General features: G+C 43.6%; 1 protein-coding gene across 1 annotated transcript; it reads left to right on the top strand.

Moving 5' to 3' along the window:
* The first annotated feature begins 396 nt into the window (after positions 1-396).
* enc1 (ectodermal-neural cortex 1) lies at positions 397-13,007 on the top strand. Its single transcript, XM_068706608.1, has 3 exons — positions 397-478; positions 5,485-7,300; positions 10,361-13,007. The coding sequence occupies exon 2, from the start codon at positions 5,491-5,493 to the stop codon at positions 7,264-7,266; it is 1,776 nt and encodes a 591-aa protein (XP_068562709.1). The 5' UTR covers positions 397-478; positions 5,485-5,490; the 3' UTR covers positions 7,267-7,300; positions 10,361-13,007.
* Positions 13,008-27,629: the final 14,622 nt, after the last annotated feature.

Below are 27,629 nucleotides of genomic sequence, written 5' to 3'. Positions count from 1 at the left end.
CTCTCTCTCTCTCTCTCTCTCTCTCTCTCTCTCTCTCTCTCTCTCTCTCCCTCTCTCTATTCATTTCCTGCGCGCGGTGACGGTCCTCCCCCTCTCAGTGTAAACACACCCATTGATTTGAGTGAGAGAGAACTGGGAGCGCAAGAGGCGAACCGTCACACAGGAGCAGAGCAGGAGCGCATGAGCAACGCCTCCGAACAATCTCGTCCTTTTGTATCGAAGCCCGTTTATTTCGTGCGCGACTTTTACATACATGTGTTCAAATTTCCAGTTTGCAAACAACATAGTTTAGTGTTTAATCTGAAGAAGAAAAAAAACGGTCTCATCCTCACCGATTATCCGCCGGCATTTTCGGAAATATCCAAAGGAGAGTTGTTCCACTCCCCGAGCGCACAAGGCTTGCATCGTGGCTCTTTCAGAAGTGGCATGTTCGAGGGATACCGCGGACACCAATGAACTCCTGCTTTCACCCAAAGAGGTAAATTTCACAATACAATCACATCCATCCACTAAAGCGTATTAGCAGATCGTTATATTGTAACAGCATCCCATTCTGATCACCTGATGGCGAAGAACTCCAGTGTTGTGGCAGAGGAAGCGCAACGGATAACAGACTGATGGACAAAAGATGTGTTGTTGACATCCCTTGATTATGTCTATATAATGTTATTACCATCATTTACCGAGCGCATTGATGGCGCTCGCCTATATTTCTTTATTTCCACGAGATTCTCCTCTCAGTCCTTTGTGCTCTCCTCGGCGTCTTGTCCCTGCATACTCATGCATGCTCGAGATGTTGTTTTAAAAGGCGACATCAGGTGAGACACGCTATTCCTGGTGGTAAACACTATTTTGTGAAGTGGCAGGGATTTTTGTTTTAAACACACGTTGACCTCGCTCACATGTCTTTGGACGGTCTGGGGGTCAGACTATACATTTGAAATGAAGATTGATGCAGACGTGCAGATCAATAGGTGCTGGTGCATCCTCTTGTTTTGCATCTTGTTTCTATTTTCTTCTTCTTCTGTTCTCCCAAGTGGCAGATGTAAGGAACTGGCCCATATAAACCTGGAGTTTACTTTTGAAGTCTCTCCCACCAATCCCTCTTCCTGCGTCCATGGTTGACTGCGAACACCTGGCAATGATTTTAAACAGACTGCAGCCAGCCAGGCCTTAGATATGGTGTCCAGAGGCGGCGTGTGCATGCTTTTTTTACTATGTGCTTTGTGAGTGTGGCATGTATGCGCTTTCCTGCTTTGTGCCTGTGGGTCTGTTTTCTGTGAGGGGATGAGGATGACAACTCTCACAGCCATCCAGCCAAGCGCTCACTCTCACACTGCTGCCATATTTTTTTTTTTGCCCTCTCAGAGCACATTGGTGTTGAATGCACTGACTCTGTTACTGTGACAGAAAATAGCCCCGTGAGACCAAGGACAAGTTGCAATACCATGAGGATTAATTGTGGATAATAATGATAACAGTTAATGAATGGTGGTTGGTTTCCGGGTAGCAGCTCAATTTAATTAACAATTACAGTAGTGATTACTTTTGATTGTTAATTGTTTAGTCTAAAATGTCATGAAAAAAATGCCCAGTCGCCACTGCCCAGAGCGCCGATGACGTCTTCAAGCCTCCTGTTTTGTCTCACTGACGATCCAAAACCCTCAGTGCAGGCAGATTGCTATGATATGGGATAAAGAAAAGCAGCAAATCCTCATATTTGGGAAGCTGAGGTAGAAAATATGTAGTTTTGAAGGACTGAATAAGTTGTTGACTCGTTTTCTGTCGATCATCTACTTGATTAATGTTGGTTTATGCTGGAATATCTTTCCTCTGGCAAGATTACAAACTTCCAGTGGGGCTCAGGGACAACCTGATGATGACTTTTCAAAAGTTTCTTTAATGGTCCTCAAATATGTTCCACATTTTTTTGCATTTAATCACATTGTTTGATCTACAAAAAGCCAGAAAATATGTAAAAAAAAAAGTGTCCCTCACAATGTCCTCAAGTTGCTTGTTTTGTCCAAAATCCAAAAGATATTCGGTTTACATTCACAGACCAATACAAGCGGCAACGTTGAATGAACTCACAGTGTTGACTGTGAGCAACCAGATTAAGGTTATATGGGTTGCAGTAATCTGCTTTCCCAATAAGCCGTGTTTACGTGTGTCGGGTTAGTGTCCATAGGGATGTGTGGCAGTTTGCAGAAAACATGTTTACATTACGAGCAAATAGTCTAAATCAATGCTTGTGAATCAAGGAGAACTGGAATACGAAGTAAATACAATTAAAAAGTGAATGTGAGAATGTGAAACCGTCCACGTTCTTAATAGATTCTTTAGGTTTGGCGTACAATAATAAAATATCCTTCCTGGGTAGATGTTGAGGACAAGCAAACTCGTAACAAAGGACACATTTACATTTAAATTACAAATAGATGAACACAGGGTTTCCAGGACCTGCAGGTTTATCCAGGCTTTATCCTTAAATATGCAAATGGGATAAGTGTGTGGTTTACTGCTCTTCTTCTGTTTGTTCAACTCTAATGCACTCAACTGTATATATTAGTGAGCTTGTTCATCCGAGGACAACTTTGTGATGCAGAAGTGTTTTAAAATTCGTTTTTGATTATTGCATTTTCACTATTCCTAGTGTTCTTCTGCCTTCCAGCCATTGAGGGTTATTTACAAGTATTTGAATCAAATACTTGCTTCCAATTACAAAACATGAGCTGCAGTATCAGTCGTGTGCGTATTTGTTGGCGGTGTGCAGGTGTGGGAGCTAGGATAGGCAAGGATATTCTCATTATACCTGAGCCAGAGGCCACAAGATGACGGGTTGCCAGTTTTGTCAGTCCTGGAATGCAATAAATCCTGTTGAACCAAGGTTGCAGTTGGTTTTGTATTAAATCAAGTTGTGATTAGTATTCTTCCTGTTATTATTATTATTATGAAATATGAATGGTTCATATATAATCTAATACATAAGACTATGTAATACTAACGTCAGCATGCTAAAATGTTCCGAATGACAGTATTTTGTAACAGTGTTAAGTTTTCGATGTTTACCATCTTAGCTCAGCTCAGTTAGCATGCTAACTTTTTAAAATTAGCACTGAAGCAAAAGTACAACTGAGGGTGATGGGAATTGTGGTATTTGGTCATATACAAAAAAAAATGTAACAAATTGAAATTTTGACCCGATAAAGAAAATTCCGAGGATTATAATTGATCCCAAAGGGAACCAACAGTTGTCCTGACAGATCAGTCAAAACTACAAATGTGAACCTTGTGATGCCGCTGGAAAAGAAAGGCAGCGGATCACCAAAATGATGAGGGGTCGTCCTCTATGCACCATGAATGCCTGTACTAAAATTCATTATAATCCATGCAACATGTGTTGTGATATTTCCGTCTGGTGGGCCAAAGAGTTAAAGTGGCTAAAAACATGAAACTTGTGTTGTGATATTGGCTGCGCGGCACAAAGAACCTGCAAATAAATTTGTACACATTTCCTTTATGAATCAGTCACATATTTCATATCAATGCACCGCACATAGAATTGCAATAGGTTATCTTTTGGCTCCTGTTTTGAAGGCTTAGGTTGGAATGCAGTGAATGTAGTTTAAATACCTTATTGCTAACACAGGTTGTGTTTTCTCTATTGACAGCTGCACCTAAACACTAACCTGCGTGTCTGGGTTGCAGCTATTTTTGGAGTTAGTTTAACTGGAATTTAGTAATATCCCTGGAATTTGTAACATGGAACAATACAGTTCTGTTGAAGCCGAAGGTGTCAGTGACACCGCTCACGAGAAACGTGCAGGGTTCACACCCGATTGTCTATTCACGGGAACAGACTTCTAAGGTTTTTGGAGCACATGATGTCAACTTAAAGGTAAATGGAAACTGTCCTCTCATCTCCGCAGGCGGGTTGCAAAGGAATTTTCGTTTATGACACCTGGGAACTTTTGAGCGTTTGAAGTTCACCAAAACTCTTTCTTTCAAACGCGCAGCACATGTTTGTGAAACACGCTCTCGCTGACAGAGGAACAATGGCCACCGTGGTCAGCTGGACATTTACAGTGGATTTCAAATGTGACAAGATGTCATGATCTGTCATCTTATCCCTGCTAAAAGCTCTGAAGCTCTGCAGGAAGTCGGTTATTTTAGTTTTATGGAACTTTTCATAGTTGTTCTTGTCTTGAAGACATCATCACTGGAATCAAGTTTAACTGAGTTCAAGCTGATCACAGCTGTAGCTGTTTGCTGCCGGTATAATAACGAGCATGGTAAAGAGTATAATTGCGTATAATTGGTCTTGAGGTTTACTCTTAAGTTAAAGCAATCTCGATCGTTCCTTAAATCATTGGGAGAGACCTAGAAGAGAACTTGAAATGTCTGGAAGTCTGACAGCTGTGGATTTACTAGGTCAGACGGGGACTCTGGAAACAGTGTGCGGGAGGCACTTGATGTGTCTGGAAATTGGGTGGAATGAATGTGAGCTCTAAGCGAGGACAGGGCAAGGACAGTGATTATGGGAGCTGTGACTTTCTGGAGGGCAGAGTAAATTCTGCGCATTAGGCCTTATACTCAGAGGTTTAAAAGAGCTCTGCTGTCTTACTTGTAAATCATGGTCTCTCTAAAATAGGGGGATTAGTGCTGCTTTGGGTTTGAAATCAGAAAATCCTTGTGGTCTCTGCGAGAAGGCAATTGTTATCTACTTGACCTTCAGAACTCCCGAGCGTATGCTGTTTTGCAAGTTGTAATAACTGTATCTCCTGCTTAATGTCTTTATATCTCTGGGGACGGTTTGCCATATTCACCAAAAGTGCCCATCATTCATCCTGTTATGAATATTAGGGCTGAAACATTTGTTATTTCACCATCAATATCACTCTGTGCCTGTAAAGTAGACAGGCTGAGAATACAATTTAAAACTACAAACTCTAACACTTTATCTTCAGGGAATTTAGATTTATTGAATGATAGTAGATACATAGATATAGCACTCAAATGATCTAATTTATTACCCTTATTGTGTATTGACAGCAACAGACTCCCATATAATTAGTGAAAGCTCGCCTTCTCTTTACGGGAAACTCATTATTATGATGCGAAACTCTCGGACTCTTCTCTTGTTGTGCTACTGGCACATAAGAGTAAATTTAAAACATATTTTAAATTCTTTAGATGTTGAGGAAGGGGGGTGAGGCTGTTTGTTCGACTGTCTTTACTTTGAGTCATAGTGAGAGTGCCTCTTCCGACGGCTGTCTCAGCATTATTATGATAGCACCGTCAAGCAAAAAAGCTTTAAGATGATTGAGAATTCACGGACTGAAACACACCAAGAATCAAAAACCGCACACTAAAATCTACAACCTGCACTGCGACATCCATTTCCAAACATTCTAACACGTTGTGGAATGCACCTCAAATACGAAACGCATTAAAGAGAGATTTTTCTTGTCTTTTCTTTTTCAGGATTCAATGAAAATGTCCGTGTGCGTCCATGAGAACAGAAAATCCCGAGTCAGCACTGGCTCTATGAACATCTACCTGTTCCACAAGTCGTCCTACGCGGACAGTGTCCTCATGCACCTCAACTCGCTGCGGCAGCAACGGCTTTTCACAGACGTCCTGCTTCATGCAGGTAGCCGCTCCTTCCCCTGCCACCGCGCCGTGCTGGCCGCCTGCAGCCGCTACTTTGAGGCCATGTTCAGCGGTGGGCTGAGGGAGAGCCAGGCCAGCGAGGTCGACTTCCGTGGCTCCATCCACCCGGAGGTTTTAGAGCTCCTGCTTGATTACGCGTACTCGTCACGTGTGGTCATCAACGAGGAGAACGCAGAGTCACTATTGGAAGCTGGGGACATGCTAGAGTTTCAGGACATCCGGGATGCCTGTGCCGAATTCCTAGAGAGAAACCTTCACCCGTCTAATTGCCTTGGCATGCTCTTGCTGTCTGATGCCCACCAGTGCACCAAGCTGTCAGAGCTCTCCTGGGGCATGTGCCTCAGCAATTTCCCCGCCATTTGCAAGACAGAAGACTTCCTCCAACTGCCCAAAGATATGGTGGTGCAGCTTTTGTCACACGAGGAGCTAGAGACAGAAGATGAGAAACTGGTTTATGAAGCCGCCCTTAACTGGATCAACTATGACCTGGAAAAGAGGCACTGCCACCTTCCAGAGCTCCTGCGGACTGTCCGTCTGGCCCTGTTGCCTGCCATCTTTCTCATGGAGAATGTTTCGACAGAAGAGCTGATCAATTCCCAGCCCAAGAGCAAGGAGCTGGTGGATGAAGCTATCCGATGTAAGCTGAAGATCCTGCAGAATGATGGCGTCGTTAACAGCCCGTGTGCCCGACCAAGAAAGACCAGCCATGCCCTATTTCTTCTGGGAGGGCAGACTTTCATGTGTGACAAGTTGTACCTTGTGGACCAGAAAGCCAAAGAGATCATCCCCAAGGCTGACATTCCCAGCCCCAGGAAGGAGTTCAGTGCCTGCGCCATCGGCTGCAAGGTGTACATCACTGGTGGGAGAGGCTCAGAGAATGGTGTGTCCAAAGATGTGTGGGTCTACGACACCGTCCACGAGGAATGGTCGAAGGCGGCGCCCATGCTCATTGCCAGGTTTGGCCATGGCTCTGCAGAGCTGAAACACTGCCTCTACGTGGTAGGAGGTCACACGGCAGCAACTGGCTGCCTCCCAGCTTCCCCGTCTGTATCACTCAAACAGGTGGAGCAGTTTGACCCGGTGGCAAACAAGTGGACCATGGTGGCTCCTTTGAGAGAGGGTGTAAGCAATGCAGCAGTGGTCAGCGTCAAGCTCAAGCTCTTTGCCTTTGGAGGAACCAGCGTCACCCACGACAAGCTCCCCAAGGTGCAGTGCTACGATCCGCAGGAGAACCGATGGTCTGTGCCCGCGTCCTGCCCGCAGCCGTGGCGCTACACAGCCGCTGCCGTGCTGGGGAACCAGATCTTTGTCATGGGTGGGGACACAGAGTTCTCAGCATGCTCGGCTTATAAGTTCAGCAGTGAGAGCTACCAGTGGACTAAAGTGGGTGACGTGACGGCCAAGCGGATGAGCTGCCAGGCTGTGGCGTCGGGGAACAAACTGTATGTGGTGGGTGGGTACTTTGGCACACAGCGGTGTAAAACTCTGGACTGCTATGACCCCACGCTGGATGCTTGGAACAGCATCACCACTGTGCCATACTCGCTCATTCCCACTGCTTTCGTCAGCACCTGGAAACATCTGCCCGCATGAGCCCCAAACCATCTACCTACACTCCTTCCATGAGGTAAGTTTGACCCTTAGGGACTTAATTCATCAAAGCCCAATCAATGTGGTGGTTTTGAGGCAGAAACCAATATCAGTATTTTGACTGTAAAAAAAACAAAACTGTACATATATAGATATAGATATATATACAATAAATTGGCAGTTATTCCATTTCCCACTTCACATAAACAATCATTTTGGCAGTGATGCTTCCAATCTGGCAAAGATACAGAGATAAATAGGTCAAAGATATACAAAAATGGAACCCAGAAATGTACTGCAATTTCTATTTGCAAATCTGTTAATATATATATGTTCAATTCTGACAATCTGTGATACCCAGTATTGATCGGGTTCTGATATGCATTTGTCGGGTTGTTCAAGCGTTTGAAATTGTCTGAACTGCTGCCAGGATAAGTCGAGTCTTCTCAGAAGACGAGAGGACAGAGCACTAGAGGAGGGAGGAGGGGGGGGGGGGGGGGGGGGGGGTGGGGGGGGGGGGGGGGGGTGGACAGGGGCTTGTGTGCGTTAGTTAAGTGAGTTATGTGGCTGTGGGGACGGGCCGAAGGACAGAGAGGGTAATTGAAAGAGAATAGGATATTTTTATTGCTCCTGTGGGGGAAATCCCTCTAATAGGAAAAAGGGGGTCTGCCAATTAGACAAGCCACACACCAGCAGGCTACAACACCCCGGCGAGGCTAATCCACTATCGGTCGCCTTCCTTTGACGAGGTTATGGTCTTGACGCTGGGCGAGAGGGGAAGGCAGCCCGCGACTCACGCAGCGTCGGAAGCCATTTATCATGGGATGCAAGTGGAGGTGACTGAGAGAAGTGGCAGCAGGGAGAGTTATAGGGCTAGAGAGCAGTCGGGACACACGTCGTCCTTGATAGTCATGGTCTCACGCTTAAAAAGTCCTGCTGAACTCTACAGTCTCTTGTGACTCCACCTAAGTCTTCTTTACCGCATTCTAACCCTGCTCTCCATGCTCTGATGTTAAACAGGCCAGACGCATGTGTAACAAGGCTAGTCAGCTTAGCTGATCTCTCTCCATGCTGCAGGCTCACTATCGCATCACATCATACAATCGCTACGCCCTACACCGATGTCCCCACACATTCCCATGCAGGCAGTCTTTTTCATTTAGCTGTGCTTATTGAAAGGGCTGGGGGGGGGGGGGGGGGGGGGGCCTCGGCTCCTGAGAAAGCCAAGGAGAGAAGTAGAGTGACTCCCCAGCTGTCCAGCTCAGCACAGTTTCCCATTTGATAATGCCAGGAAGCAGCTCAGAGCAGCTTCACTGCTGCGATAATAGGATGTTCTTCCTCTCCACGGGATGAAATATTTGTTAAGACTTATTATTCCCTTTCTTTTCGGTGACTCATCTCTGAGAAGTAGAGACTAGACTGAAGGTTTTCACTATCTCTAAGCCAATGCAACACAGTGTTCAGCGAAGGATATAATCCTGCCACTAATTTGATACAGAATTTGGTTTTAGTGCGCCTGCCTGTCATGGCAACTGACAGTTTACTCACTGAACGCAGTGAAAAGACGAAATGTGCAGGAATGGAAAAGAAGACTGACTGTTTAGGAATGAAAGGGAAGGGAAGGAAGTATGTAAGACCTCACAGAAGGAGATTGTAGCTGTGAGAGAAAGAGGAAGTTCTCTCTCAGTTTTTCCCAGGGGAGCACTACAAAGTTTAACATTTAGATTCCCCCCCCCTAGAAAGCGTTCAGTAGGTACTGAGAAAATCAAATAACGCAGATATTTTTTACTGCCTTTCTTTATGCTGATATTGTAGCCATATTTCAGCATGACTGTTGATTTTAGATATTTAATAGTTACTTACACACAAAAAAAGGTAACCGAAACCAAAAGAATATATTCATATTAAATAACAAAATTGCCTAATAAATGACTAAAATAACTAATGTAACATCACAACAGACGAGTCACACTTTGGTCGAAAGTAACCCGATCAGCTTCATCTGGTTTCCAATTCCCACGGCGGTGTGGCAGTTTAAATGGGTTCCAGTTAAAAGACAGACGCGTATGGCATGTGCACAGCGTTACGGGAATCATTTGCCTTTTTGGGAAATACACATATTCAGTTTTTTTTTGCTGGAAAGATGGATAACACTCTTTTGTCTATATGCTAATTATGAAGCTACAGGCAACTGCACTCTGTAGCTTCATATTTCGTGTACTGACAGAGTGGTATAAATCTTCTCATCTAACTCTCAAGATAGAAAATAAGCACATGTCCCTGAATGTTTAACTATTCCTTGAAAATATATCTTTAGTTTTTGCATAGTGTAGGAGTGAGGGCATGGAGTTATGCACCAGTGGCGGTAAAGAATAATTGTGAGCCCGCCTCACCGTTAAAACTACTTTGATGAATAAATGTATTTCGCTAAATGCCAACTTGAAACAAACTAAATTCCAGTACAAGACATTTCTCTCCTACCCATATTGCTAGTGGGTAGAAAGCGCTCCTCAAGGTTTCAATATTCACTCATCACATGTACGTCCTCTGGCAACGACAGTAAGGGAAAGACCCGCGTCCAAACAGAGATAGCTGGTGCTATTAAATTCCCATCAGACACACAGAGGACTGCCAAGTCTGGTACCATCTGTGCCGTACAGATAAGTAGGCCTACATATCAAGTTAAAGCTTCAAAAATGGATAGGTCAAAGTGAAATTTTTTTCGTGAAAAACACACTCGGATGTGAAAAATGTAGAGATAAGAAGACGATGAAGGGCTGCGCTGAGGAAACAGAGTAGGTGGAGTCACTCGATCTAAGAGTCTAGCAGGAGATACAGAGCGGATACCTCAGCGATACTTTTACATTGTAACGTAAGAAAGCAGGAACTCAAATTTTGAGAAGGTTGTGAGGTGATCCAGGAGCTTTATGCCTGAGCCTGGTTTCCCAAGATGTGTATTGTTTTCTGTTTTTAGGCTTCCTTTGTACTTTGAATAATTAAAAATCCACCTTTAAACTGTTAAGCGTTGTTCGCTTTCTGGCATCTTATTTGCTCATTTAACAAGCTATTCTTTTTTTTTTTTTTTCCTCTCCTTCAGATTTCCCTTTTTTTTTTGCTTTATCTACTGGACTCCAACTGTGAAGAAGCACACGTCATCTTCCTCTGAGCAGTGATGTACAGACACCCGCATTCATCTCGACGTCGCAAAAGATGCAGAAACCGGACAGAAGCTGGACACTTTACTGGAATGATGTCGCCTCTCATTTCCGAGAAGGAAGCGGAGGCATACCGTGCAGTAGATCACGCAAAAAACAACAAAAAAATAAGATAAAAAATCAAACTGCTGCTTGTTATATGAGGCACAAACTCCAACCTTGTGTACATCTGGCGTATTAGGCTCGTGCTTTCATGCTGCCATATGAGGACTGCAAACGTATCACACAACCTGCATTTTTCCCAATTAGTCATGACAGGCTTGTGAGGATCTGTATTGATGTTTTTCTCTATGATAAAAAAAAAAAAAAAAAGAAGAAAAAAAAAAAATACTCTTTTTTTCATCGAGGCTGCAATGTATAGCATGATGGATGTTCTATTTAGCTTGATGGAGGGAGAATGCAATGATCGCTGTGCTAAAGAACAGAACTCAGTTTGACTGAATGTAGCTGATTTATAAAAGGACACAATGAAGGAGCAAATCTCCACCTTCTCTTCTCTAATAAGCTTTTTTTTTCGTTTGACCCCTCGTGACTATTTTCTTCTTCTTCTTTCAAAGACGTGCTTCTCACAGCTCTGACACGGAAACAAACATACGAGTGTTCCTCTTACGAAGGCTTTGGCAGTTTGCTGTCACCGCAAAGCCAACGAGATGTTGACGACCGACACCAGCTGAGGTTGGGGGGGGGGGGGGGGGGGTCACAACCTTACATGTTTGCTGTTTTGCAGCTATACGCATTAAACGCCCACCGAGCGCCGGTTAACTAACCCACTGTACACAGGGGCGGCTGTTCGGTGTTTGGATTCAGCGCTTCAGAAAGAACACATTCAGCTGTACACTTAATGCAGTAAAAGCCCGGCTGCGCTTCTGTTATTCTGATAAAAGCAGTCGCTCGCTCGCTGAGTCATAGCTGAACCCTTTCTAGAGCATGTCCACTCATCGTGATTCAGTAAAAACCGGCATGAACTCTTCTCTGTGGTCACAGAACTCTTGTCACCTTAATCTAAACTGAGAGCAAATCAGTTTCTTTTTAAACTTGCTGCAATGTAGTCTTAATTTATATGACAATGCTTACTCTGTTACGTTATTATGTTTAATCCTATTTATTTCTTCTCTGCCTGCATTCTTATGTGAGTGTATGTTTGGGTTATGTCATGCATGGCCAGGTGTTGTGCTTTATTTGATCTAAGTTGGGCTGCATTTTGCACAATTCAGTCTTTCCCAGGAGGAACTTTTAACTTCTTTCACAAGAGACGGAGGCCGACCTCTCGCAGAGTATGTATGAGAGAGGGAGAATTAATCGGATTACTGACGGTGTGAAGCAGTTTAGGCCACAGGGTCGCTGCCCAAGTGAGAAGGCTGAATGGGGTGAAAGACATTTTCATATTTTCTTCTTAAAGATACTCTTTAATCTCTATCCTGGGTCCAAACCTGTCTTAAATCCTCCCGTCGGGGCCCTAACTGTACCAACAAAACAAGAAGATTATCAACCATAAAACAAGATAACGCTGCTGGAACGGTGCAGTATGTGGCCCAGTAACTAACCCTGACATGGTTGAGAATGTGACGGTCTTTGCAGCTGTCCTTGGGACAGCTGGAGGACTTGTCACATGTGCAAACTTGGCTCTTCAGGGTGTTAACCCAGAGTCCTCTTCACCATTTGGTTGAGAAAGAGTTGAATCCAGTAAGCTGTGCATTGATAAGGGCAGACACCGCAGTGCTTTTCACCATAGTGTCAATGATGCACAAAAAAACTAAAAACAAAAACGTTGTGAGCTCCTAAAGACCAAAAAGAGAGATTGTCTTAAACACTTGCATATGAAATATTTGGTGAGTCTAATCAGTGTTTTGTCTCTATGTCTGTCTATGTGACCTGAACATTGACGTTTTACAATTGAATATTAATGAAACCATTGAATTTCAATGTAAGGGGTAATGTTTTAGTGGAATATGTATATATATATATATTTTTTCCCAAATGTCCTTCCCTGTGGATTCTTTAAACAAATACAATCTGTTGGGATAAACAGCTCTGTAAAGTCCTGCTCAGCTCCTTAAGCCACCCAAAGGTTCATCCTCTTATTGGCAATTTCAGGACCTCTGTGGAGACCCTTGGGGCGCCGTAATGTTGACCTCCTCCAACCACTGAACACAGACCCTTTGGCCCCACCAATCAGACAGGAGCATTTATTTCCCATAGAAAGCAAGTTTCCCCGGCAACAGCGAGCAATGAATGCCCCTTCAATTTGCACCTAATTGCCGAGTGGCATTTCCCACTTCTACTCTTGCCCTTTGCTTATCCTCCGTTTTATCTGGAAATCCAGCTGGCTCTGATTGGAGCGCAGTATCTTGCCTCGCATAATGATGTAAGTTAGACAGAAAACTGTCAATGTGCATCACTTTCATTTATCTTTTGTCATGTAAGAGTTTAATTTCTATTTTTTATGGCATTATTTTGTACATGTGATTTTTTTCACAATGTGAAATTCATGGCTAATAAACATAAGAGTTTTTTCCTCTTGACTGTAAAGCATTGCGTCTTTGTCTTCAGTGTGTGGCGATAACTTCAAGCTTCAGCACAGCACAGGGTTTCTTTCTCATTACGACATGTTTCGCATATTTTAGGCGGCTTTGGAGTGAACACAGGCAGCCAAAGTGTCCTGAGGTATTAAAGGCAGTATATCATGCGTACAGCTTTTGTTCTGTGGAGGAGGGACTGAAATCATCTTATCTGTGCCTCTGGCTTCTAAGCTTCCTGCAAAAGACACAGCCAGATACTTTCCCTTTCTCTGTCAAGTCACCTTGGCAACGGCAACCTTTATCTGCAAACTGTGGGGGCTGGAGGAGAACGTGAAATCTTAAAAAGCACCTCTCACTCTTCTCTCCCCCCCCCCTCCCTCCCTCCCTGACCTGCCTCCCCTCTCACTTCCTCTCACACTTTTTATCAGTGAAATGCATCGCAAAGTGGTTCGTTTGTCGCTCTCTGGCTTGTAACAAGTCTAACATCTCATTAGCGAGTGACTGCAGAGCACACGGCCACTTGCTGCATTCCTCCAGCTCTGAGGAGCCTGTTCAGTGTTTACATTCTTCGCCCTGACAAGACTGCTGACCGGCGTACTTGAGGTTGAGAAACACCAGTTTTACTGGATCCAGACCCCTCATGCATTCACAAACAAGATACACCCATACACAGCAGGAAGCTTGGGAAATAAGCAAAAATGAATTTCACTGTCACAACATTTGCTGACATGTTGTTATGAGCTGTATCTGTATCTGCATTATCTTAAGATAACTTAGTGACGAGATGAGTGTTCTCAAGCGTTCTCCTGCTGAGAACCAGGGTTGACGTGCAATGTGAAATGTGGGAGCTCTGTGTGTGGGAGGCCCCTCAGTGCCCCCTGTGTGATCCAACAGTCCCCCCCATTAATCAAGACAGGAAGTTGAATTTCCTGTCCGCCAGGAAGTAGGTCTTATCCACCCACCACCCCCCTCCCCGGAATATACACCAACGGCTCAACCCTTCAACACTGTGAATCCTTTGGGTGCTGTTAGCTTATGCAGAGCTTGGCTGAACAGACTAAAGTCTAGTATTTTGTGTGGGCAGTCTGTATGCGCGGCTGAGTGTGATGAAAAACAATGTACCTACATGTCACCGTCGCCTGGCAACACAGGCATTAGCCGCAACTCAGTCATGCAAGCGCACACACACTCACACACACACACACACACACACACACACACACACACACACACACACAAACACATACAGACAGAGACGATACATTTCAAATTAGTTGCAGATGTCCTTACACTACACCGTCAGCATGAGTATGGTTATCTATCATGTCTCGATGTAGGAGAAATAACAATATTCACTTAAAGAAAAGATACGATAAAAGCCGTCTAAGCATTACTCGCTATGTATGCTAAGATTTATCGTGTTATTCAACATATTTTATAATATTTATAACATATCCCTGAAAATTAGGATGAGTCTGGTGTAATGTTTTCACTTTAAAACGTAATGACATTCTTTCCCTGCCTGTGGCGCTCAGCACAGAGCCCATTGGTTCCTATGAGGATGTAAATCTTTAAAAACAACATACAGACTTTTTTTTAATAAAGATATTTGACTTTATTCTCAAAACCTGTGGCCATAATACTGTTTACTTGAACGATACACATACTTACTAGCAGGATCAGTTCATCTTTAGTTTTTGTCTTTTACGAGGTTTTGTTGACAAAAATATAGAACATCTTCAGACTGTTTCTTTAATAAATCAAAGTTATTATGTAGGCACTTGACGACTTTTGTTGAGCAAAAAGATTGCACAGTTTTTAAATGGTTTGTCATTAGATTGCATGTAAATACGATTACACAGATCCGGGAAGAAGAGACCATATCCCTGAGGATTTTCTGAGGATTTCATCAGCTGGGTGGAGGTGCAGGTACAAAGCTGAAGAAGCCTGGTGAGCTCCTGAGCTTTCGCCTGCCCACAAAATTTAAAAATAAAAAAAATCCTTCCATGCAGGGTGGAGCTGGTTTTCAACTGTTCCAGACACACACACACACACACACACACACACACACACACACACACACACACACGGACACCATGATCACGTCAGGGATGTTTTCGAAATGAGAGAGACGTCCAGTGGGCCGTGATCGCTCTGACCTCTGAGTTACATCAGCATTCAGGCGGGCAGCTGAGGACCACTCCGCCTCAGGCAAGGAGACCGAGTCAGGGGCCAGTGTGTCGCTGTCAGATGTCCTGAAATGGAAATTTAAAGTAAAGATCTTCTTCTTATGGCAAAGTTAACTTTACATTTTATTTCACTTGAAATGTCCCGTCCTGTTTTTGATGCTACCTCCACCTATCTCTATTTCTTCTCGGAGTAAATTTGAATGTTTTACCTGCTTTGAAATGCCTTATTTTAAAGACAGTTTCAAAAGCCCTACAGCCTGCTTATCTGGACCACAAGGCAGACTCAGGAGATAACACACTGAGGAAGAAATAGCATCTGCTGGACTGCTAAAGAAAGAGCCACATGAGGCACTGATACCTCCAGATTTTCAAAACCTTCCTTTATCGGAGCTACTTCTCTCCTGCAGTGGAATACAGAGATATGTCTGGCTGCAGAGACGTCCCTGAGGTTTGGAAGCTGGGATTCTTACTGTTGTTTCTTTCCAGTAGCTCAATATTCTGTTGTATCTCTTAGTGTTTTTAAATGTTTTGTTTTTTTTGTCCACGACTTCATTAGTCCTCTGTTTATCCTCCACAGCATGCGCCCTTCCCCCTGCGTTATCGTGAGAAGGCTGAAAGAAAATGGATGAGAGGTAATTAAGTCTAAGGAGGTCTGCTTGAGCGCACAATGGCTCCTCTCTTCTTTTTCCTTTCATTCTTTGCCCCCCTGCCTTTGTCTCTCACTTGTGTCATTACTTTAGCCTCCTCCCTGGATGATCCCGCTGACCCCATCCTTAAACTCCGTGGCCATCCCAGGAAAGATACCCTGCTGATTGGGTTGCTTTGCAGCCACAAGCTAATTTACTGCTTGAACATCACCTGAAGTGATTTCCCATCAGATGAGGACATTTAGAAAAGCTCTGTAATTAATTGAACACAAGGGAGCAACCAATACGTGACCGACCTTGACCGTTTTCCTCTTGACTACTTTGAGAAGAACTCCACAGACTTTTAAAGGCAACAAACTTAAACTTAAAGGAATAGTTTGATATTTTGGGAAACATGCTTATTAGCTTTCTCGCTCATAGAGTTAGATGAGAACATTATACACAGTATACATTCTCACTGTGAAGCTACAGACAACAGCTTAGCTTAGCATAAAGACTGGAGACAGAGGGAAACAGCTAACCTGACTCTGTTCGAAGTAACAAAATCGGCCTACAGCTCCTCTAAGGCACTAAAAAACAAATTATATCTTGTTTCTTGCAGGGCCAGGCTAGCTTTATCCCTCTGTTTCCAGTCTCTATGCTAAGCTAAACGGCTGCAGTTTGTTTAGCTTTATACTCATTATAAACTTCCTGTACTCTGTATGGTAGATATGAACTACAAACGTGTTAGACATGTGCTGGTAGGCGCCTTTTTCTACTGTTGGACAGAAAAGGCTAGGCTAACTGTTTCCCCTTGTTTTCAGTCTTTGTGCTCAGCTATGCTAACTGGCTGATGCTTAGTGTATTGTTCACCAACTTAGTTTAGCATGCTAGCATTTGCTAATTAGCACTAGACAAAGTTCCGGAGATTAGAATGTTGATGTGTTTTGTTAAACAGGTGGCTCAATACCTGCATGTTGCAACCATTCAGGAAACCTACTCTCATTTTTTTCTGACAGCTGCAGATTTATGAGTCTGTGAATCAAAACACCACTTCACCCTTTGGATATCCTGCAGCTTTATCAGGCTTTTATGTTGATAAGACGTGTTTGGGGGTCATTAGTACATACTTATTAACCGCTTAGGGATGCTTTTAAGGCCACTTAGCTTACCTCAGCGATCTCGAGCTTATCTCATTGCTGAAAACCGCAGGAAGATGAAACGCTGCGCGGCTGCATGAGGTAGATGTAATAACAGTTTGGAGTGAGTCACTGCAGGCGGTGTGCTCATAACATTGTTTACGTTCTCTTTGAAATGAGGTTGTTGGGTCTTTTAATCAGCGTGGCTCAAAGGCATTTGCCCTGCAATTTCTGCTGTTATATGGATTTTCACTCGGGTGTGGTTTGAGGTTGGGTAAGGAAAGGGGGGGAGGTGGGGGAGGGCTCCGCAGTTTAAGTGGAATGATGGGGTGAACTCACTTCACTTTAAAGAAGCATTGCTTCGAGTGAAGTCTGTTACACAGTGAACATTATTCACTCCTGACGCGAATGGGAAGCCAAAACAATCAATTAACTTCAGCCTTCTAATTATCTAAGGAAATCCACAGGAGAAGTGGCGAACGCAAGTGTGCATTGCTATCTTCTACCACTCCTTTTTCTTTCTTCAAGTAACAGTACAAATACAACAATCTAAGGTAGCATAATATTGCCAGCAAGTGTGTTTATAATCTAAAATATCAAAAAGTACTAAAGAATAGGGCCCCTGTGAGTGATGTGTCATTGAATACTACACTACGAGTCGTTTGGAGGAACTGCTAATAACTCATAGTTATCTGAAACATGACCCCCACTGCTTATTGTGTAACAGGTCACAAGCCAAAAAGGTTGAGAAACAATTAATGTTCTTTTGATGTAAAATATAATAACTGTAGTCTACTTCCCACCACTAAAAATAATAACTGTTGACCTCAAACTTTCCTGATGACCACAAAGACTGGAATGCTTCAATCTCCTCTGAGACCCTGCAGATAATGAGAATCTTTCAGGAGAGAGAGAGAGAGAGAGAGAGAGAGAGAGAGAGAGAGACCATCCTAACTCTTAATTACCCATCATACTCATCGGAGTCCTCCCCTGAAACTACCTGTCAGATAAAAGTCTGCCCTGCTTTCACTATGACAGGCATGTCTGTACAAACAACTCCAGGCTAAGACCTTAATCTGCAAACCAAAACATCACTGAGAAAACAATTTAGAAAAACCCCCCATAGCTGACGGTATGGAAAACCCGTGCTCACAATAAACCAACGTGTGCTGATGTGAGGTAGCCTAGCCGCGGCTAATGAATGAGCGCGAGAGGTGTGCAGAACTCCAATTTCTCAGGCATTTTTATGAGCACTTGTAGTCAGACTGCGGTTTGAAGTTGCATTTCTCGCTCCCTTTCATCAATTAGGAGAGCCTCCTTAAGTAAACGCCTGGCTTAAAGATGTAACAGAGTTGAGGCTGGGACAGCAGTAAGTGGAGGTGGGAGGGGGGGGGGGGGGGGGGGGGGGGGGGATCAGGAAGCCTACTGAGTTTGTAATTAGCAAAATAATGCAGGACGTCTGACAGCTGGTTAGGATTTTGACTGTTTTATCCTTTGCCTGCCTTCCCCCCGTGGCAGGTTGGTATCTGTGGCTTACAAAGATTTCATTGGTTTCCACTGACCCCCCCCCCCCCCCCCCCCAGTGGGGGCTCTGAAGCCACATCTCAGGCCCCGACAGCGGGGGACCCCTAAACTTTTAGTATTATTCACACAAAAGGATTCCTTGCCCGACTCCAATGCCAATGAGGCATGTGGTCCTCATTGGGGTCTCAGCAAGCATGAGTGAAGATGAAAGGCTGCCTCTCTTTCCTGCTCCCAATGTGTTGTGCACACGCCGACTCCGCTGATGAGTGTCCGCTTTTGTTCTGCAGCGGACCACACGCACACACACGAACATAAACACAGCAAACCACACATGAGCTTGAACACACTTCCAAAAAACGCCCACAGACACAGTCAGTTAGCCGCAGTCACTCAGACACCCCCGTCCTCAATGTGCTGTGAAGACTTTTCAAAAAAACACCCAAAGCGCTGCGTCAGAAATGATGAGAAGTGGCTGACATTTCAGAGGGAGCTTTATCACGCGGATTTGCTGATGGCTTTAGTGACCACATCAAACTCGGGTTCTCCTTACAGATGTTTTCCTCTCTCCTTTTTTTTTAGCTTCTTATGGACGAGTAAAGGAGATGGAGCTGGGGGGTTATAGCTGCGCTCTGAAAAAAAGGATTTACATGAAAGAGTCGTCTTTTCAAGTCGCTTTTAGATGCACGACACATTGCAGAAATTTAAACCATTCAAGTGATCCTGAGAGGATTTGAATTTTCCATTTTCATTACATTTCTTAATCTCACTTTTCAACACGACTGCTGGGAATATCCTAAAAATACATTACCGGTACTTTTAATGGCTCACACTGGGAAAGCAGATGTGATCCACATATGGTATATGTTGGAAGAAAATTACTGGTTAAGCACTGTAAACTACTCTTTGCAAACAACCTGCATCTGGAAGGACCACCACAACAATGCCAGAAGAGAGCGAACAGACCCACACTAAGGAAAACAATGTGAAATGTGCAACTTGATCAGTTAAAGCTGTTCTTTAACTTTTTCCTGAGGAAATATAACCCAGAGAAAAATCGCAGTCCAGTCAGGATCCTTAAATTGCACAGGGTTTGAATTACTGCTGCGTGTGCCTTTGCTGTCCATTTGGAATCAAAGTTATTCCCTATCTGCAAAGGTAGAACAAACGCAGCACTGCACCATGAGGTGTTAGCTAAATAACAGTCGGGGTAGCAGAGCAGATCCAAACACGAGCCCTCTAGCTTTAGCCACAGTCCACTTTTTTATTAGGGCAGTAATTATAATTGGCCTATGCCAGCTACCTCTCAATCCTCAGACCTTGTCATCCTAATCTCTGCTAATCCCCCTTTGTGTTTGCAGAAATTAGTTTGTGAAGTGGGCTCAAAATCTAGGTCAAGCCTTTGGGCACTTAGGAAAGAGCCTGATGGGGTGTGTGCATGTGTGTGCGTTTGAGTCCCCCCCCCCCCCCCCCCCCATGACAGATTTGATAGGAGGTTGCAGGGAGGAAGGACGAAGCAGGGGTGCAGTGGTGGGCACTGAGTTGGGCAAACACCTATTATCACCGTTTTAATTGGAGATTAGCAGGAGGATTTAGCTGCAGAGCCTGCAGGGACGCAGGCGGCAATGGGTGCTGGCACCGCTCTCCGTGGCCATGACTCTGCGTGCGCAAATATAAGGCTGCAAATCTTTCTATGCTCAACGCAGAGAAATAAAAGTCAAGAAAATAGTCTATTTCGGAGGGACTGCGGAGAAGGCTCTTCTTCTTCTTCTTTCTCCATCTCAAAATGTCGAAGATAAACTGAAATGACAGACAATTTGGTGCAAAATGAGTTTGCCCTTTGACAAAGTCACAGGCGATATTCTTTCAGTGGATTCCCGAGGCGGGTGACGGAAATGGGTCAGATCATGAGCAGGAAAATAAGACTGTATAAAAAAGCACGGCCAGAAGAGAGAGAGGTGAGAAGCATTTGTGACAATATCGGGGGGAGGGAGAGAGAAATACATCAATCTTTTGCATGATGCTCAGGTTTTTGACAGACCTGTCCAACGGCCAATGACACTGATTTAAGGAATAATCCGGCACATAACCACCCGTAATATCACAACATGTCACTTTTACACTAAAACCTTTTGTATGTATGAAACATGAGTAATATAATGTGTTATTATAGTGAATTTCAGAGGTGATGGCAGGCAGATTTTGCCATTTTAGCCAGGCTAGCTGTTTCCCTGTTTCCATGAATTTGTGCCAAGCTAACCGGCTGCTGGCAATATGTCATTTACAGTCAAGAGAGTATATCGATCAACTCATCTATCTATTAATAAGTATATAGTATTAATAATCTCAAGAATCATGCATGTGAGGTCAAACGTTTGTAAATTATAAAACTGCGCCGACAATCATTTCTCCAGTTTATATTCCGGCCAACAAACCAAAAATTAAGATTAAAGAAAAACTGAGCGGTTGATAGTGCGGCCTATCTGAGCTAAAGCACACACGGGCTGAATCAGCAGCCCCAGAGCAGGTGCTAATTGATAAGAGTTTTTTTTTTCTTCTTATTTCTGTTATCTCATAAGCACACCACCTTCGGGTGTTACCTTGTGACTACTGTCATATGGTTCCAAGGTGAAGAGTGGACTCTGTTTAATCTTGCGTGCTTAAATTGCTGGAAAGTGCACTGCCATAAAATGCAGAGATATAACCTTGGCCAGAGTGTGTTGGAGTGTGATAACACACATGCGCCTCAGTGCTAATGGCTAATAGGCATGAGAGCTGAGGGGGATTTAGCATGATATACGGTAGCTTAGCAGGGTTAATGTGCTCGAAAGAATGTCTTTTTATCTTGCTTATTTTGCTATTTTCCCACAACTGTCTCTTCTCCAGAGCTCTTTCCACCTCCCATGCTTCTCATTTCTCACTGTCCTCCCGACTTCCTGCTTCTCAACACTGTTACTTTCCCGATGGGAAGACATTGCTGGAAGGTAATCCAATGAATGCCCCCTCTGTTCAACAGATTTTCAACATTTCTTTAAATTTGTACAAGATGAGAAGATCAATAACACGCTCATATCTGTAATATAAAGCTACAGCCAGCAATCGATTAGCTTAGCTTAACTTAAAGATTGTAAATGAGGAAACAGCCCAGCTCTGTCCAAAGCTAACACAAGTGTGTGGATCTTCTTGTCTAACTCGTTAAGTAAGCAAATTTCCAAAAATGTCAAACTATTGCTTTAAATATTATGCTACCTGTGATGTTCCTTATAAGACAAAGCCTTAAAGGGACAGTTCACCCCAACATAAAACAATATATTTTCCCTCTTACCTGCTATTTATCACAAAACTATCTAGATTGATAAGTAGCTCTACAGGTAAGAGGGAAAATGTGTATATTTGATTTAGGGGTGAGCTGTCCCTTTAAGTTCACGGATTCCCTCTGGTAATAAAGGACATTGTCTTCACAGCCTCATGTGTAAATTGCAGAGGGAATGAGGCGAATGTAAGTATTTTATTGGCGGTATGAATAATCCCCAGGATAACACCTTACCCCCGCGGTTCTCCTTTTACCCAAAAAGCTTCACACCCATTAATCCACAGCAGTTAGAAACTAGAGCATCCTATATCACATGGTGAACAGCTGGGAGACAGCAGAATTTTAAAAAAAGCACAAGTGATCTCCTTAGTCGTTACTAAATACTCATTTGCAAATAATCTCGCTGACAATTTGCGGCTTGTTTTACATTTACATATAATTCTGCTGCACACTTCGCCTTCCTGCACTCACTGTTCAGCATTTCACGGATTGAACATAATAAGCATCCATTTTTACTCCGTTCATCTCGAACTCTGACATTTCTCTCTTTCTCGTTCTGACTTTCTGTCTATATTCCAAGGAATACTGACCCACTTTTCAACTTTCAACTCTTCTTGACTTTTGTGCGAGAGCAGCAGCTAGACATTCTCCATCCATCAGATCACATGCGGGGAGCACATACAACCCCACTCCTCCCTCATGACTAATCAGCTGGAACAGTTATTTCCTCGCAACAACTCTACTCTCCAGCCCCTCTCCCACAGACTGTGAACTCTTGACTTTACCTCACAGCAAGCCCACCATCTGGAATTGACCCGCGGAAATGTCCAATGTGCGAGAAGAACAAACTCTCACAACTGCGTCATCCAACTGTGAAAGAGTGCTCCACTGACATTAGCTTTACACTCCTACAACGCTGCCGGAGTCACGGGGGAATATGGAATCAAAAGGGTTCTGCTGCATTGGTTGCTTTATATTTGCGTTCTTCTTCCTTTTCAAATCCTGGCGCCTGCATTACCCACAATGCAACTCAACCGAGAAGAGTTCGGTCCGAGTTTCGAACATTTTAAGTCGGATATCTCTGGGTGTTGGGCAGACAAAACAAGCAATTCAAAGACATCACCTTGGAATTTATCAGCAAAACAGGAAGTTGTTTGTCTTTCCGATGAAGGCCGTAAGATGCGATTGACAGCTCCAGAAAAAGCTACTTCTGTAAGTAGACCTTGAGTTATGATTGTATATTGTTTTTGTGTGTCAAACTACTATTTCCATTTAGAATAATTAACTTTAATGCCGTCAAACTACTATTTCCATTTAGAATAATTAACTTTAATGCCAAAGGATTCATTAAGAAAGAGAGATCAAATAATCATCACAATACCTCTGTAGCAGTGTTTGTGACGACTCAGTTTAAGCTCTTCTCCTTGTTGACATTATTTTTCTTTCCCTTGTATATTTAGATATTTCCAAAAGATGATCTTCTTCCACAATACTTTAAGAGTCTTTCACTACACTCGATTGTTTTCCTCCTCTCCTCTACTCTCCATTAGCTTGCTCTCAGTAATGCTGACCTGCTGACAGAGTCACCGCTTTGGCTCCGGTCCAGTTCAAATGAGCCCACTTTGGCCCTCGTTCCGGCACACGGACGGCTCTGGCCCGGCGTCGGCCCATTTGAGATGCAGCGGGTTCACTACCTCGGAGATCCACTCAAGGTCACCGCTCAATACTCACATTTCTGTTTCCTGAGGCGGGTCATGTGGGTCTCTCTCTCTCTCTCTCTCTCTCTCTCTCTCTCTCTCTCTCTCTGTCTCTCTCTCTCTGACCATAAGGAGATATTTTACATCCTGGAGCTAAAGCCTGAAGGCTGACATTTCTTGTGGGTTTTATCTTCAGGTTGTGAAGTCAGTTTGATACGGTATATGGCTGTGTGTTGTGAGCATCTGTTATCCCAGAATGCCCCTGGGGCTCTCGGTCACTCTCTGTGAAATGACACTGGAATGTTAATTGACCTAGAAATCACTAGGTGTTTTTCTGTTCCGCTCCTGAGACTTACAGAGATATACAGACACACATACAGAATACTCCGTACCCAAACAATTGATTGCTTGCAGCTTTTTATCTACTAAAACATGGATCCAATAATTCAGTCATACAAACAACTGCACCTCCTCTTAATGTGGTAGTTTAACGTTTAGGCACAGGTATGTAAACATCTCACGCATATGTATTTAAATGAATTTGAGCTCAAATTGGGTTGATAAATGCCAGTTAAAAGATAAGTCTGGTCATATTCTATAATTTCGTTATTGTCAACAAATCCCATGAAAGGACCAAAACAAAGTCTGTCTCTTCATGATTTCCTGCTATAGCTTATCTGTGGCTCTCAGCCTTAAACACATTAATTGCTATTGTAAACGTACAGCTTTAAAAACGGGTCACAAATATATACTTTGTATCCTTTTTCACGTGGTGTCCATCTTATTTTGTCCACCCCTTTGCTTTGTTTGTTTGTTGGTCATTCCTGACACCATAAGACCTCTTACAGGAAGTGTGAGTCTTTTTTCTTCTTCTTGTGAATCCATCTTTGTGTCAAAGAGGTGTTTGATTCAATTGGTAGTCTTTGTTGCTGCAGTTTCTTCTAGCATTGATTGATTGTAGCGTGAGGAGTCAGACTGTATTTCCAACGAGGGATTCCTCCACAGCACACTTCACTCGTCTTCGTTAGCGCTCAACCACATCGGGTCTATTTGGTGAAACGCCTGAGAAATGCACCGCGGAGCACGGTGGATTCAAAGGACTGTTGGTGCATGACACTAGAATGGGAACTGACCCAAATATCAGTGGGTGTTCAGCGGTACTTACGTATGCGCACACCTGCCAATGTGCTCCAGACTACGGCGCCTCGTCCAATAGACGGAAAATCCAGCAGCCACTTCTCATGCAAATTCCGCCCGTGTAGCTGCTGCTGAGAGGGTCACAGCAGAACCACAGGTTACAGTTTAACCCCGCTTGTTAGAGCTGTCTCCCCCATCCACCCAGCCATCCACTCACCCACACACCCTGTGCTATATTTCAACACCAAAAGTCCTAACAAGCCTATTGTAATTCAGGAGAAGGCGTTTAATTTGCCCCGGAGCTAACATTTTTTTTTTTTTCCAGGATGTGTACGCCGTAATGAGATTTCCACTGCATTTCCCCGAGCTGTTAAACCATTCTCACCGCATTTGAATAGAGAGAAACTGCTGCAATTCCCCAGAAATAAAACTTTATGGTGAATAACAATAAGCACTGTTGGTTGTCTGTTAGTTTTGCATCATTCCACTGTGCCTGGGTCTGTAGCCTTCGAGAAAAAAGACTCGGTAACATAATGCCTTGTTTACTCATTACGGCTAGTCTTCCGCTGAGGAGAAATAATGGGATAAAATGACTCACACTGCAGCAGCACTGTGGGCAGGGCAGCTTATTGTCATTTGTTGTTTATTGGACTCTTTTGGTCTAGAAACTATTGCTAATTTCTGCTTGCAGTTAAAAGGGCATGTAAAATAAATGGAACAAATCAATCATCAGTCATGAAAGACAAACCAGACTGCAAAAAAACCCCATTAAATGGCATTATTATGAAAAGTGTGCAAATATACCTGAAGATAACGCAGCATCCGCCCATTCATCACACTGATGGCCAAAGGAAAGATGTGGCTGGTGGGTTAAAGCTCAGCATGAGAAGTGAAGACAAACACTCAATATTGCAGCAGAATGAGATCTAGAAGCTCATAGATGGTTATGGGATTGGTATTGCAAATATAAGAAAAGTCTATTTCTGTAGTTTACTTAACCTTTAAGCCACAATAGAACAAAAGTCAGAAATGATAACAGCTATTGAGCTTGCTTGTCAACAGATCTCCATTACATGCAAGCTGTGCTGAAGAAGACATTTGAAAACCCTGTAAAAAAACTAAAAAAACAAAGAATAACTTCAAAGTAGTATGAGCAATTCCCCAAAAACAAAACAATATCAGCATCTTACAAACTGCAAATTTGCACGGTTTCTTAAGATTTTGAATCGAGAATTGTTCCACACTGAAAGCAGTCAAATGACTGTGACCCCGTGGAGACGTAATAAAGCTCGAGTGTGGCCATTTAAACACGTTGGCCTTCAGCCTCGGTCACATTACAGCCAGTTCTCACTCCCACTGTGTCAAACACCGCAGCTTGGTCAGCGCTCCTCGGCGTACGACACAGATTTGTAATTTGTGGTAGTTGACGCATTGTGGTGAGAACGTGTTGAACATTATCATCACGAGTCACATGAATTCAAAATGTTGATTTTTAGTTAATTTTATCAAAGGAAGTAACCGTGTAACTTTTTATCTTTATATCAGCTGTAAGATTTGAATTCAAGTGTTTGAAAACCGTTGGATTTTACGGTTAATATTGAGACTACTTTAAAGACTCCCAGTCTCCTGCATGCATACCCAGATGAGTCAGAAAGCAAAGGATTGTATAGTGGGGGGGGGGGGGGGGGGGCAGCTGGAGAGAAAAGGTCTGATGTATTGTCAGAATAACCGACGCCCTGAGCTGGATTAGTCACACTAATACATCAATTAAAAAACATGGCCTCACATTAAAACCTGACGTTATGGCCCCCCCTTCCTCCAGCCCCTGTCCAGGGCCCCATCTGACAAAAATCACTCACATATGTTTTGGGAAAGAGCCTGGGGCCGTCCACTAAAAAAGGCACCCGAACGAGCCCTACCTCCCCTGATTAATCTTCCACAGAACACACTGCGCGATGCTCAACACACGCTCTGCCATTACACCCCTGATTGGCCTTAGACAGAGGCAAACAGACCCGCCACCCCCAGCCATATGGCTCATTCATAAAAAAAAAAAAAAATTAGCATGTGAGAAAATGCACTGTAATTGTGCAGACATATGTTGCTTTCTCAAAGGGATCATGTGTGAGAGGCTAAAAAGAACCGCTGACTTCCTACTTTGATGAGACTTTATCAATGAGAGGGACCTTCTGGCACCTATACTGCCTCTTAACCGGAAGAGGTTGAGTGTTTTGTTCACTGTGCTTTGTTGCTGCTGGTGTCACCCGCTGGGACAGACTGTCATCTACTTGTTAGCTCCCTACCGGGGCGTCCATTTGGGGGACTTGAGGGAACAGAACAGGGGGATGGTGTACTGGTATAGCTTTTCCAATTTAGGCTACACCCACACACACACACACACACACACACACACACACAATACGATTTCATTTTAAAACAGAGTTAAAACGAAAACGATCTCGGTGCACACGAGCGCTTTAGCACCGTAACTAATGTTATCCGTGTTGAATGATCCACTGGTAAGGTGTTGTTTAACGGTCACGTGATAGGGACGTGTGTGGCCAATTACTTTGTGACTAATAAGATCCAACAAGGATGCGAACGTTGGTGTCTGTGTTATCAGGTCTCCATTTCCACCGGTCCAGAAACAATCCCAAACTAAAAAGGGGCCAGCAGCATTTTAAAGACTCCGTCTTAAGGGTTTGAAAAGGCCGGGATAGTGTAGACACTAGGCGTAAACGCAGCAAAAGCAATGTAGCACAACGTGTCAGTGTGGATGTAGCCTTGGCAACCCTGTTGAGGTCGTTGAACACTTGTGTATTTAGACCACCTGTTTCTTCTTTCTCCGTTTGTGTCTGTAATGGGGTGGAACGTGGTGTAGGGCTATTGTTCTTCAATAGCTCTGTTAATCATCTTCATGCAGAAGAAGCCTTGGGTGAAATCCTGCCAGGCTGGTTTAATACAATGTCCACAGTGATTTCAAAAAGCCTTTTACGTATAGAAATTTTTC

This window comes from Cebidichthys violaceus, unplaced genomic scaffold (genome assembly GCF_023349555.1).
Source record: "Cebidichthys violaceus isolate CVI_PGR_0920_01 unplaced genomic scaffold, fCebVio1.0.p SCAF_12, whole genome shotgun sequence".
NCBI classification, from domain to species: domain Eukaryota; kingdom Metazoa; phylum Chordata; class Actinopteri; order Perciformes; family Stichaeidae; genus Cebidichthys; species Cebidichthys violaceus.
This window is presented reverse-complemented; position numbering and strand designations above follow the sequence as displayed.